Source organism: Arctopsyche grandis, chromosome 1, assembly GCF_051622035.1.
Source record: "Arctopsyche grandis isolate Sample6627 chromosome 1, ASM5162203v2, whole genome shotgun sequence".
Lineage (NCBI taxonomy): Eukaryota > Metazoa > Arthropoda > Insecta > Trichoptera > Hydropsychidae > Arctopsyche > Arctopsyche grandis.
Window position 1 is genome coordinate 5,954,833 of NC_135355.1, and position 15,065 is coordinate 5,969,897.

The 15,065-nt window shown below is 34.7% G+C and overlaps 1 protein-coding gene across 1 annotated transcript; it reads left to right on the forward strand.

Moving 5' to 3' along the window:
- Window positions 1-1,730: 1,730 nt before the first annotated feature.
- Cad74A (cadherin 74A) lies at window positions 1,731-14,557 on the forward strand. The gene is made up of 21 exons (XM_077427086.1): window positions 1,731-1,919; window positions 3,924-4,181; window positions 4,259-4,402; window positions 4,477-4,754; window positions 4,821-5,042; window positions 7,177-7,389; window positions 7,466-8,290; window positions 8,361-8,556; window positions 8,627-9,999; window positions 10,069-10,246; window positions 10,326-10,445; window positions 10,533-10,753; window positions 10,824-10,950; window positions 11,035-11,210; window positions 11,284-11,404; window positions 11,482-11,654; window positions 11,992-12,302; window positions 13,578-13,638; window positions 13,712-13,899; window positions 13,976-14,230; window positions 14,303-14,557. Exons 2-21 carry the CDS (start codon window positions 3,974-3,976, stop codon window positions 14,406-14,408), a joined length of 5,496 nt encoding a protein of 1,831 aa, XP_077283212.1. The 5' UTR covers window positions 1,731-1,919; window positions 3,924-3,973; the 3' UTR covers window positions 14,409-14,557.
- The last annotated feature ends 508 nt before the right edge of the window (window positions 14,558-15,065 follow it).

Sequence of the window (15,065 nt, forward strand, 5' to 3'; positions counted from 1 at the left end):
TTTAATAATAATAATTGATTGGTAATTAATTTAATAATTTTGGATTATTATTATTGTTTTTAAATCAGACAATTGTGTGTAGCATTAGAGTGAAGCATCAAATAAAAAACCACACTTGGAAGAAAAATACCGTTTATATTGATTTTTTTTATTTAATAATAACCAGCGGCGTGGACTAGTAATTAGCAAATTATGCTTTCGAGCAGACTGGTCACGGGTTCGAGTCCCACTACAGTCCTGCTGCTGGCCAGACCTTGGTTTGTAACTTCAGATCGATCGTTTATCATCAGAGTCTGCCAATTTTTCTGATTTTCATTGAAACGGTTCCTGCAAAATTAGCATTTAATTTTCTATATTATCTTGCTAATCTAAAGTTATTCAGCGTCTTAAGGTTCGCCAATTTGACTATAAAATGCTACAAAAATTTCTCCATAGATGTCACTGTGGATGTTCACATTCGAGCACTTCTTTCGTCCATCTGTCGTCCGTTATTCTGGCTATGGAACCCGCCCATTGCCATTTCAATTTCAATTACATCAACCACCTTTGTCCCACGTATTCCGTTTTCAATATCTCCTCATTACGCCAAGCATACAAAGTTCCATACTTCTTTGAGTACACTGGACCTTATGCAGCATTCTGGCGTTCAGTGCCCAAGTTTCACATCCATGCGTCAAAAGTCCCACTAGAGCTCTGTTGCTGGCCAGACCTTGATTTGTGATTCCAGGTCGATCGTTTATCATCAGATTCTGCTAATTTTTCTGTTTTTCATCGAAACAGTTTCTGTAAAATTGGCATCCCTGTCCTATTTCTCTCGTAAAATTCGACTTATTCAGCATCTCGACTTTTTGCTAGTTTATATAAATGCTGCGAATTTCTCCATAGATGTCTTTGTGAATTTTGATCTCATTTACCTTATATTATAATGCTTACAATGCTTTTTACAATGTTTGACCATAGATTTTTATTTTTTATACCAGGAAGGCCTACCAGGTAAACCCCAATGCGCGTTCCTAGCCAATTATTACATAATCACTGAATTTCGAAATGCCGAAGAGCACGAAATTAACTATTAATGAATCCATAGACAATCCAACTATTAATTAATACATATTGTACATAAATCATATTCAAATATTGGTGACATAGTGGGTAGGATGGTTGTTGCCGATTTGATGGAGGAACCGTTTCAACAATGAAATCAGATAAATTGGCAAACTCTGATAGGAAACGATCGACTTGTAGTCACAAATATCCAAGTCTGACCAGCAGCATTAAAGATTAGCACGGGATGGAACCCGGTAACCTTTTGGTGTTTAACATAAACACAACCACCGAACAAACTTCTACTGAAACTAATAATAAAAAGATGGGGTCTCACAATTTTTTTGACGTATTATTACTAATTTTTGTTCCTACTGTTAATTTAATTCAAAAGATATGCAAATTTATCTGACAAAGCTTTTATAAACATCAGAAACACCGTGTACTCATTCTCCAGAAGAAAAACAGTCAGATATACAACCGTCTCTATTGCACCCACGCGACGAGCATTCTACCTGAGTTTTATTAAGACACCGTTACTTTTACCTGTATACTTTCATCAGGTGGGTAAAGCCTCGAGCATACGTACGTCTCTCTCTTTCTAACAGCAGACCTGACCATGGGGAAGAGAGAAAGAAGAACAATTCAAAGCAAAACTTGCCATCGCTCCGCGATGGAGTAACTCTAGTTCGCCGGTGGTGAGTTGTCGGGCCAAGGTGCACTGCGAATAATCTGTCAAAAAGTGCACCAAAACAATGATAAACACCTCAAAACAGTGATAGTGATAGAAAGTACCGTGTGATAATAGTTATAAGGATGTGTTGAGTGGAAGGGAAGTGTATATATACAAGCTACAAGGCAAACTCGTTGATAAGGTGGGTGTGTTAACTACGGAGGTTACATTTTAGTTTGACATTTAATTTTTTTTAAGGCTTTCATTGTTGCATTTGAATTTCTCTAGTTTTGAGATGGATATCTTAGTGTATACCTGGTGTAAATTTAAGTTTCTCGTAGGTGGAACAGGAAGTAGCCTGAGGCATACCATTAGCTCATACGTATTACGTGTCTTCGGTTGATTTTTATCGAAATTTTACAATTTAATAGAAATATTTATCAAGATGGCCTATTCTTCAATTTCAATTAGATAGTTTTTATAGAACTGTGAAAAAAAACGGTAAACCAATTTTTATTATGTGATTAATTTGTTGCAATCAATTGTTTTTGAATTTTTCGTACGAAGTATTTTAAATTTATACAACATGTAATATTATATTGTGTTGTAAACTGACTAATATTGATCACAAAATTTAATTATTTATATTATTGGAAATGCAATATATCGTCGGCCTCTACTAGGAAAATCCTTGATGAATTGCATGAATTTAAAAAAAAAATATCAATAAAGATTTTTACAATAAAAAACAGTCAGTGAAATAAGACTTACTATCACTTTTACTTTTCATTTATTGCTTTTGATTCTTATGAATATTGCTATATCAGGAATATATTGTCAATAGAACTTATTTCAATTCCTCAATCATTTTCCAATTATTTTTATACGAATGTTTCTGTAGAAAATCTCTATGAAGCTTTTAAGAAATGCATTACATATTAAACCTATTGTTGATTCTTACAATTTAAAAAGCTTAAAATGGAACTCATTAGCGCGTAACCGTTCGAACATAAACGATGTATGTATGTACTAGAATTTCTTCCCGGGTCGACCCGGGATAGAATTTTTTATATCCAATGTCCCGGGAATTTTTATCTCGAATCCCGGGAAATATATTTCAATCAAAACGTTAATTAAATGGTTTTATAAAGGCGAATTTATGTCTTACGATGAAGCTATTATGAAGCGAGTTCTTGTATTGACGATTCCACAATAGAAGAATCTCTTTTATTATATTCTGATGAAGATGAGACAATTGTGACATTGAATAAAGAATTAAATAACGAGGTATCAAATACAAAATAACATTAATGAAAACAGCTTTGAGATTGATCTTGAAATCAAAAGATATTTTATATCAATGAAAACAAAATTACATTATATGTCCCGGGATTCTGGGACTCCCAGGAACCATCCTGGGCTCCATCTCATGTCTCGGGAATTGAAAAAATCAGAGACCCTAGTATGTATGTACGTATAAACGAGGCGCAAAATCGCCAAGTTTGAATTAAATATGAAAAATTAAAATCAAGTAAAACATTATCTATAGAAACTACTGATGTAGAAAATTTGTTTACTTATCTTTAAAAAAACTCTCATGCCAGTGTCGTGCCACCTTCTTAGCGAGAAATACCGCAATGTTCTCATAATTGAACACGTTGAATTCTTGGTCATACAGTCGTCTGACCTTAAATCTCAGTCTGAACCAACCTCAATAACCATTTGATATTATCATTGTGAACGAACTATTCACAGTTTTTTCCCTGTACAATGGTTTAATTTTCAATGGAGTAGCAGTGGATTTTACCTAGTAAAAAAATCTTAATGAGTCATACAATATTTGTTCACTGATCCGCGTAATACATACTACAGTTCTACTCGCTTATTTAACATTTTTCGCAAACGAACTCGATTACCAAATCCGAATTGCATCGGCCACATTCTCACAGACTATATTCAACACCGACAATGAGATAATCTGAAATGGAAAAGCGATTAACGAATCCAATGTATATTTTCGTCGAAATCTAATTGAAAACGATCGTATACGATTTGAATGGTAGTAGTAGATCGGAAAAAAAACAATAGTAGGAAGTGTATCAAGGTTTCACACCGATATTTAGAAAGTGGTTACACCACTTCTTAAACTCATATGTTCAGTTTATTCTAAACACTCTTTTTATTGACTGTTTTTGTTATCCTGTAGAATTAAGAACAATATGATATCCTGACATCGAATCCGAAGAGAAAGTGAACATGCAGTCAACCTTCAACATGGCCGGGTGCAATAATGCAACTAAAATGTATTCAAAGATACTTATGCTCATATTTTCAATGATAATCTCACTGTCGAAAGGGCAGGTAATAAATAGAGCTCCTCATTTTGTACCTGTAATCGGTGACATGTCTCAATTTAGCATGTCTGAAAATACAGCCGTAGGAACTCCTGTATATCAACTCAAAGGTATACAACAATCAAATTAAGCAAAAAAAATAAGTAAATCAATAAAATATGTTAACAATTATTTAAATATAACACAGGCGAAGATCCTGAAAATGGAAAATTACACTATTCAATATCAGGCCAGTACTTCAACGTTGACAAACTAACTGGTGTTGTAACGTTGATCAAACCTCTCGATAGAGAAAAGGAGGATATACTTGAAGTTATTATCAGTATTACAGGTATTCATATTCAGTGACTGTTAAAACTAATGCGATATTTGTGTTGTATTCAATGTATTGGTTTTTGATTGCAGATGAAGATATGAGTGGGTCTGAGCCCAACACTATTTCTTTAAGAAGAGAAATTCCCATTACCGATTTTAATGACAATCCTCCGGTGTTCAAAGGCAGGCCTTACAGTGCTAGGATTTCTGAAGCTGCTGAAGTTGGGTCTGAAGTCAAAGTGATTCCACAAATAGTCATTTCGGATAAAGACGGAGGCATCAATTCAGATATTCAAGTGTTTTGCAATTCTAAAAATAATCTTGGAGACACAGAAGCTTGTGAAGTCTTCAGTATACAGGCAGAAAAGGTACCATTTGAAGCAATTGCATAGTTAATGTATAAAATAGTGCTGATTTTTAATGTTAATTTGCAGCTAGCAGAAGGTCAATTTGTAGCTAAAGTATATTTGAAGCGACAATTGGACTTTGAATCGAGGTCCTCGTTCAGATTAGGTCTCAAGGCTGAAGATGGCGCTCTGGAAAATCAGCTGTCAGCAGTAGCTGCTGTATCCATTGATGTTTTGGACGTGCAAGATCAACCTCCTATCTTCATAAATGCACCTTATTCTGCTACAGTTCCTGAAAACACTCTTCCCGTATGTTATATCATCATACATACATACATACATACAGTGGCGGACTGGGACTGAAATTAGTGCATGCCAGGAGTCAAAGGGGGCCCACAGAGGGTTAAAAAAATTTGTCCCCCCCCCCCCATATAAGAAAATTTTCTTCTATCCATCATGCTAAAAATCAAGGGTAAAAAATAAATAAAATTTTCAAAAATGGGCATAAACAAATTTAGTTACAAGAAAAATGGCAAAAGGAAAATAGATCCATAAATTACATTGTATATTTCGTTTTAACCCTTGTCCTAGGTAAATATTATAGAATGCGGCATAAAAGCGGCTTTTACTTTCGGTAGAAAACAATTGAGGACGTCATTTCAGCTTTTTCTTGGGGGGGGGGGGCAGGCAAATATTGGTCAAATTGAAAAATTTTCAAAAAATCTTGCTTATATCAGAATAAAAATGGATATACTATTTTCTTTACATACACCTTATTGAGTTATAAAATATGAAAAAAATCAGCTTATTTCTGAAAAAATAATATATATAAAAAGAGAAAAAAGCGCCGCAGGCGAAAATTTTTTTCCAAAAGTCTTCACATGGTCAACAAAAATTGACCATCTAACTGAGTCACCAAAAAACTATCAATTAACTTAATTTCTACCGACTGTCTTTTCACTTTATCTATGTACATATGTACGTAATAACAATAGATAAAATTTTGTGATCATGCGAAAATTTGAACTCAGAATCGATCACTGATCACGTCTACTGTATTTGTATTCTTGTATTCTTGTATTTGTATGTTATTTGTATTCTTTATGTACTAAATTTGATAAAGTTTTGGTCAGAAAGCAATTTTATTAAATAACTAAAACTTTTTTTGGACCGAATTCGTTACACATGAAGTTTAAATTCATCTCATTCGTTGTTTTGTGAGAGAATGGACGTCTGCAAATAAAATAAAAATTCGAGAAATAAAATCATTTGTGATTGAACCAATTAAGTAAAATATTAATTTAAAACCTTTCTTGAAAACAAAAAATATACGAACTTTCGGAAAAATAAACGTTACACATCTGTTTTTGAGACAAAATAAAGTAAAGGGGACTTTTCTAACGATTCGCTCCATAGGATGAACAATTTCTAAGAATTTTACCCAAGGCATACCACTGAAAAACCAAAATATACTTGCTTCGAAATAATAAATTTTTTTTTCAAAGCACATAGCAGCGATTATTTTATTAGTTACCCAAAAGTAACATACATAAGAAATAAACGTAGCATTCATAGATCCATAGTATCTTATTAATCATTAAATTCATAATATTTTCTAAATTCACACTATTCCTTAATTTAGGGGGGCGAGTGCCCCCCTATGCCCCCACCCCCAAATTACGTCCCTGAAAACAATGCATAATATTTTCAATTAATGTTAATCGAAAATCGGGATTTTGGGGAGGGGCTCCCTATCCTATATTTCTATATACATGGATGTATCTAGATTAGGAATAGATTTTATATTCGGAAACTGTTTAAAATTGTGTATTTAAATCATACTATATCGTCGAAGCATAATCAAATGTTATTTTGAAAGTATGAAATAAATTTAAATCGCTGGTTGATGATGAATCTTCCTATCGAAATTGTTTTAAGCAATTCAGTTTATATTATTCACGGAAATTCGTTTATTCCCATTTTTATTTCAGTAGGTAGTTGTTACATAGGTATTGGTATATACATACATAATATTGAGGTTGGAAATGGGACCGACAAAAGGGCCCTCGCAATTTACATTTCTAGCCTAATAAAAAAAGTTAACCGATCCTTGGGCTGTTAAAGCAGGTATTAGTTGTTTGTGTATATCGTAAGAAATTTATTTTGTTGAAATACCCAAACTTTAGGTCCCAAAGTCCTATAAATTATTACATACGTGAAATATAAAAAGTTATTTAATTTTACTGAGGGCCCATATTTTCCAACAGATAGTGGGGCCCACATGCCATCGGGCATGTTCGCTTGTATGGCCAGTCCGCCACTGCATACATATATAATCTTGCGTCATCATTTGAAATAAAGACTCGAGATCATCTTATGAGTGACGAAATTAGAAAAATCTTTTCGAAAGATTCAAGATCTCATTCAAGCATTTTTTTTGCAGGTTACGACAGTAATGGATATATTCGCAAAGGATGGTGATACAGGCAATCCGAGACCAATTTTGATCACTATTGAAGGTGACTCTCTCGGTTATTTCAATCTGGTCACTACGAAAGGAAGTGGAGAAGCAAAATTGATTACTTCGTTTATTCCATTGGATCGAGAGCATCCAAGTGTGTTACAGAATGGAGGAGTTTACAGCTTTTTCGTTAAAGTATGGATTGCAAATAATTTATATTACATACGATCTTATTATGTAACATTTTAATCGTTTATTATTTTTTTTTTAGGCGACTGAACTCATAGATAACGATGAACCTTCAGACTATTCTGTCACTCAAGTTACCATTGTGATAACAGACACAGACGATCACAAGCCAGAGTTCAATGAGAAAGAGTTCAACGTATCGATTCCAGAAAACATTGAAGTCGGTACTCCAATCCCAGGTCTATCAGTCTACGTAGAAGACAACGATCTGAATGTTAATAGCAGATACAATTTAACATTGAGACACGTGCTCAATTCTGAAAACGTATTCACCGTTAGTCCAGCCTATGGTGAAGGAAGAACACCGCTAGCAATTAAAGTTAACGATGCTTCCAAACTTGACTACGATGTTGACGATGACTCCAAACGATCTCTAAGCTTTGACATCGTAGCTCTAGTCAACGATCAAGAAGTATCTAGCACTCGAGTCAATATAAAATTATTAGATACCAACGATAACCCTCCCATATTCGAAAAGGAGGATTATAAACTGAACGTGCTTGAAGATGTTGAAGATGGATTTAAGATATCAGATCTGAAAGCTAAGGATAAAGACTCTGGAGCTTTCGGTAAATTAGAATACGTACTGACTGGATTCGGTTCTGACCACTTTAAGACGGAAAAAAATGAAGGGGGCGTCTACGTTAAAGGACCGTTAGACTTTGAGAAGCAAAAGAGTTACAGTTTGACTATGGTAGCCAAAGATGGCGGAGGAAAAGTATCAACGGTGAACGTTTTCGTTGAAGTACAAGACGTCAATGATAATGCCCCTGCTTTCGATATAGCTGAATACTCCAGAACTATCAGGGATGGTGCTACTAGTTTTGAACCACAACTTGTCGTAAGAGTGAGTAAAATCATCACATTATACTAACATTAAATTGATGAATTTTATTTCAAACTATCGCATATTTCAGGCGACTGATAGGGATGGTCCTGATCAAGGTGGAGGAAGCATTGTATACTCCATAGAATCAGATAATAGCATTTCAAATAGTGGAAATGTGTTTACCATAGATCCAATCTCAGGAGAGATCAAAATTTTGAGTTCAGTTGATTCAATGGATACTCCTAGAGGACAATATGAGCTCACAGTTAGAGCTACAGATAAAGGTTTGTTTATTTGAAATTTCTTTTCTAAAAAAACTTTTTTGGCTATTGTTAAAGTTGACTATACTTTTAGGTTATCCACCATTACATAACGACACTCGGGTGTTTATAAGAGTGGGTGTTCCTGGGAATCAGAGACCAATATTTAAAGGAAATTATAATAGTTTTGTATCTCCGAAGAATCGAAACGAAGATTTTGGAATAACAGACTTCAATTATGATTTTGGTCCTATGAACTACAAAGCATCAATAAGTGAAAACTCTCCAGCTGGAACCAATGTAACTACAGTTATAGCCAATGATCCCGATGGCTTGGACCATCTGTTAACTTATCATTTAGCAGGTGGTGCTAAAGATAACTTCATAATCAACGAGAAGTCAGGTTTGATTACAATATCTCCAGAAGCAAACCTAGATCTTGACACAAATCCAGATCATTACGACGTGATAGTGACAGCTGTCGACAGTGGCTCTCCAGTACCAGAAACAGCAACTACTACAGTATTTATAACAGTCGATGATGTTAATGATAAAGCACCATTCTTCAACCTATCCAGCACATCAGCTTACGTTTCGGAACGAGCCAAAATTGGAAAACCCGTCTTTAAAGTCACAGCTATGGACACAGACTTGGATTCAGATCTTAAGTATTCAATAATCGAACCTATCAAAGCTTTCTCTAAATCTGGAGTTCAGCTCAAATCCACAGCTCCTTACAACTACAAAACAGCCTTCAGGATAGATGAGAAGAGTGGAGAAATTTTCGTAAATAATACATTAGATTATAACTTAGCTTCTATAGTATTGCTTTCGATCAAAGCTGAGGATTTGAAAGCCGTGTATAACAAAGACAAGCAATTCGCTGTGGTGGAGTTGACACTCTATATTCAATCTTTCACTGATAACACCCCTCAGTTTACAAACGAAGGATGGACTTCAACAAATCCAAGAATTTCTGTTGACGTCGATGAGGAGGAACCAATTGGAAGTACACTTTTCGTTTTGACTGCAGAAGATCCTATCTCAGGTCACACCGTCACCAATTTTAAAGTAATCAACTCTGAGACGGATCTGCTGCAGGTAGATCCTCAAACTGGACAAGTTCTACTAACCAAAAGACTGGACTATGAAGCCTTGGCTAGCCCCAATTTAACATTTACCGTAAAAGCTACGAGCAATGATGGCAGCAAGTATAGCACTGCTGAAGTAAATGTTAAGGTGCGAAACATCAACGACAATGCACCAGAATTTAGTGTAAAAATATACAAAACCAGCGTTCCTGAATCGTCCAAGTTTCCAAATCAAATTTTAAATGTTAAAGCTACTGATATGGACGCTACCCTCACAGAAACCGATCGAGAATTGGGATATTCTGATATCAGATACTCTTTGGGTGGTCAAAACTCTAATCTCTTTGTCATTGATGAAATCACAGGAGTCATCCAGGTATTTTGAATTTATTTTTTCTTGAAAATTTCTTCTTTTTCTATTCTAATTTATGTTGACGAATCTTAGGTTGCACCAAACAAAACATTAGATAGGGAGAGACAATCTGTATTGCGATTGGACATAGGAGCAACAGATTCTCCTAATGGATCAGGAGTATCCCAACAGAGGACCACAATTCCTCTTATAATTGATGTCCTTGATGTAAATGATAATCCTCCAACTTTTCAATACACGACTTATATGGGTAATTTTTTATTATATTATTTAAAGCCATACTTCTACTCCATACTTCTTCTATATTTAAATGTATCTGTTTAATTTAGCTGTTGTTCCTGAGAATGTCCCTGTTGGAAGAAGCGTAGTAAACATTTCAGCTACAGATCCTGATGAAGGTTTAGGTGGAGAAATTAAGTATGAATTCATAGATGAAGGTGAAGGAAACGGTGAGTGTTTCAATAAGACCTTTTTTACTACTTATTATAGAAGCACTTGCAACTAGAAACAAGGCTCTACGATTTCGTGAAATTTAGGTCTATTCCAAATCAATCTTCTAACTGGTGAAATTAAAACCAAGAAAACGTTGGCTGGAAAAGGGAGAGCTGATCCTTATTTGTTGAGACTTCGAGGTACCGATGGTGGAGGACTTCACGGAGATACAGAACTGTCGTTGTACATAGGAGACGTTAGCTCTAATGATGGTGTACCACTTTTCATCAAACCAACTTTGGATCAAGTGGCTATGATCAGCGAAGTGAGTCCGTTTTACAATAAAAAAATATCCTTAAAATTGAACATTGTTAAAAGTTTACATATATTTTTAGAATGCCACAGTTGGATCTTCAGTATTTCAAGTGGTCGCTAGTGATCCTGACGATCCTTCCTTGCCTTCGGGAAGACTGCAATATCGAATCCAAGACTCTGGCCCTGATTCTAAAGTCTTCAAAATAGGCAAGCGTTCACAAAACCTAGTTATGTATGTCTCTGTAACTAATATTGAATCAGTTACTCAGTGTTTTATTTTACGATGTTTAGATATAAATTCTGGTCTGATTACAACGAGCAAATCACTAGACAGGGAGAAGAAATCTAGTTATGAATTGATCTTGGTTGTATCTGATAGAGGTGATCCACCACAAACAGTCACAAGAGTGTTACAAGTGAACATAACCGATATTGACGATCATAAACCCAGATTTATCAGAGCATTGGTACTTGCGTTTCATTATTCTGGAATCATAAGTTTTAACAATATTTTAATTGCAATATTTTTTGTTGTCAAAGGATGACCCACCAATAGTGTTCAACACTGAAGAAGAACAACCGATAGGAACTGTAATCGGAGAAGTTGCAGCTTTAGACGAAGACATTGGAGATAATGGAGCTATTGATTACATTTTCATATGTAAGATTTTATAAATAATCACACTTTCGTTGAATGAAGTGGTTGTATGTATGTGTAATTTATTTTATCAATTCCAGCCGGAAACGAGCTAGGACTCTTCAGTATCAAAAGAACCGACGATAACAAAGCGAAGATTACGTTGGAAGATCGTTTGGACAGAGAAGTGTCCTCACACTATTTACTCACAGTAAAATGCTTTAGGAAAGATTTACGGCCGAGTCAATTGGAAAATAAGCCTTATAATCGACTCGTAAGTATGATAAGGAAGTGGGAGCTAATATTGACAAAAGCTCAAACCAAATTTATTTAGGATATTTAATACCAATAGAAAACTATTGCGGGAGTTGACTCAAACTATTGATAGATATTTCCATCTGCTCTCACGTCGACTTTCATTTATTAAATTCACACGTAACATCTATAGCAATATATCAAACATTGCTTGGAAGATGTATCTTTGGATCTTATAGAACTTGTGCAAACTCATAGACATGAGTTTAGAGTTTGACTGAAAGGAGAATGCCTTGTCTATAACTTGTGACAAAATAGTGACGTTTCTCACCAATCTCAATTTTTTGATTTTACAGAATCCGGCCGAGGCTCAAGTGCTTGTAAAAGTCCTGGACGTCGACGATCATTTGCCAGAATTTGATGGAGGCAATGTAACTCTCGGAGTGAGACTCAACGCACGTGCCGGCACTGCACTGTTGCAAGTGCACGCTCGCGATTCAGATGCAAGTGCTCCTGCACCACAATACTATCTCGAAAATGTTGATTTTACATCTCCTTTAGCCACCATCAGAACTTCAAACAACACTGCCGTGTTCGCCGTTGATAAAGAGACAGGCCAAGTCACTTCACTGAAAAGCTTGGTGCATTTTGTCGATGGACACTTCACGTAAGTCGCTATTGCCAATCAGATTGTTAACACTTGTCGCACTGTGATGGATAGCGAGTGGCCAGGACGTATATTTTATTTTATATCTCCAAATATACTGAATGTAGGGTCTTCATATTTTATGTATTCCTCGTCAAAACCTCTATGATTCGAATTATAATATTACGAATTAAAAACATTTATCAATATCAACAGAAATAATTATTTTCGCGGTAAGTCCCTTGTACAACTGGGTGCTACTTTAGTATGCGGTCTACCTAAGCATGCGATCTACCTTTGGATCGCAGTTGACTATTATTTTTTATTTGTATCATAGCAACGACCTGTTTGGTATAATTTATAAAAGTTTTTTTCTGCCACCCCATAATATTGTCGAAGCATTTCTATCAAAATATCGTCAGCAGCAAAGAATATAACGACCCTAATAACCTAATCTTAAATGAATCGGGCCAATCCTAACTTAATCTAACCTAACCTAACCCTTAAATAAATGGGTGTTTCATCAATATTTTCACAAAAAAACATATCTTAGCATCCAACACCTATTTATTTAAGGGTCACGTTAGGTTAGGTTAAGTTAGGGTTGGCCCTATTCATTTAAGATTAGGTTGTTAGGGTCGGTATTGTTCAGTCTCACTGACACACGCGAAAATTGAGACAGTGAGACCACTTATTAAAGTAAAAACATTAAGGTAGATCGCATACTAAAGTAGATATTTGAAGGTAGACCGAATACCGTTATAATGACATCCGCTTTAGAATGAGGGATCTACTTCAGTAATTATTTTTATCATTTATTGCACTTATTTTATGTTATTCGAAACTTAATGATTTTTATAGCTAACTATTGGTGCTACCCAGCTTAGCACGGATATAATAAAAGTAACTTGAAATGGAAATGCAGTCTAGTAGTGAGAATACCATCGAACCATGAAAAAAAATATATTTGTTTTTTTATAAACTTTATTTGAATCTAAAAAAATTATATTATTTTTTATTAAATTTATTATTTAACGACCGACCAATCACAAACGTTTTAAACCAATCCAGCTAATCAGAAACGACTTTGACGAAGGCCAATATTAGAAGCGAATTTCAGATGCGGTTTCGGTTTTATATACATATATAACATTACAATAATAAACCTCGCAGATTTTGCATTGTTTTAACATTTGATACACATTTTTAACTGGCCACTTTGCGTCCATTACAGTGACTAGCGGATTTTTTTAGCACATTATAGCAAGTGTTAATGTTTTACTTGACATTCAACAGATTGACGATACGTGCAAGCAACAGCAATGCAACTGGACGATTTTCAGATGTATTCGTGCATGTAAGTATTTTTAAGCAAGTTGAAACTATTCAAATGCGGAATTTTGTACCTAATGCTATTTAAATACTTTCAGCTATTCATCGTAAGAGATAGAGACCTTCTACAATTTGTATTTAGAGCTCCACCATCAGACGTCATCAGAAATCTTCCTCACTTCTCATCAGAACTACAATCCTTATTGAATCCAGCTGGACTATCGCTTCACATGTTTGACGCGCAAGTTCTGGAGCAAGACAATACACTAGATTTCAGCTCCACCAGGTAAAATCCTATAAAAATTGTTTACATACATACGGTTATATAAAGAAACATTAATAACGTTGTGTTTTTATAATAGTTCGTGCTTCCAATTGAGTAAAGATCATTCGGCGCTCAATCCTAATGATATGAATGCTGCAATGGGTAAAATTAAAGAAGCTGCTTCAGAAGTATATGCTAGGTATTTACTGGCTGAAATTCAGGGTTGTGCTCCACCAGCTGTGCCTTTAGCCAGGGCGATAGCCCGTCCTCATCTGTGGTTGTTGGCTTTGGCTGTTTTGTTAGTTTTTGCAGCACTCGTTGCAACTTGCTCTGTGTGTTGTTTGCATCAGAGGTAATTTAATGATCTCAGTCTTTTTTTTCATGAATATTTTCATGTTTTTTTCACTTTATGCTTATTTTTCAGCTATAAGCGAAAATCAAGGAAGCTGCTGTTGTCCAGAGCTGCTCCACCTCCCACCAGTTCTGTAGGACATCCTCGTCTATACTCAGAACCATACTATTCAACGTAAACAAATTGTATATTGTAGAATAGATTGTACAGTGTTAATTTAAGTTGTTTCGAATTTTAAACGACAAAAATATGCATTTTTAACTTTAGGCTATCTATGTATTGTAAATTCGTAAATAATTTATTAAAAAAATCTAATATTATTCAACCAAATTTGATTTTTACACACACCTTTTAGGTCTTTGGGGGCGTCAGACCCCTAAATTAAAAAAAAAAAAGTATATATATATATATATATATATATATATATATATATATATATATATATATATATATATATATATATGTATATTATATTTATGAGAATTAACTATGAATGTTTCATTCGCTTCCAAATATAGATTATTGTTCTGATACATTTCGAACTGAAATGAGTCATGCAAAATATAAAGAATGTTGTATTTTCGCCATATTTTATTGTTTTCGTTTTTTATAACCCAAAGATACCTTAGTTTTCTTTCTGCTTTCTGCTAAATTTTATAGAAGGTGCACGTTGGAGAACATATTAGGAAAGTACTTATTAATTCAACACATTTTCCAAATTCCAAAAGAATAAAAGCTTATAAAAAGTTTCATTTTTTTTAAAAGCTTGGGGGAGGGGTGCCTGTGTTTCAACCCCCTTAAAATACCTGGATACGGCCGTGGATTGAAGTTCTAT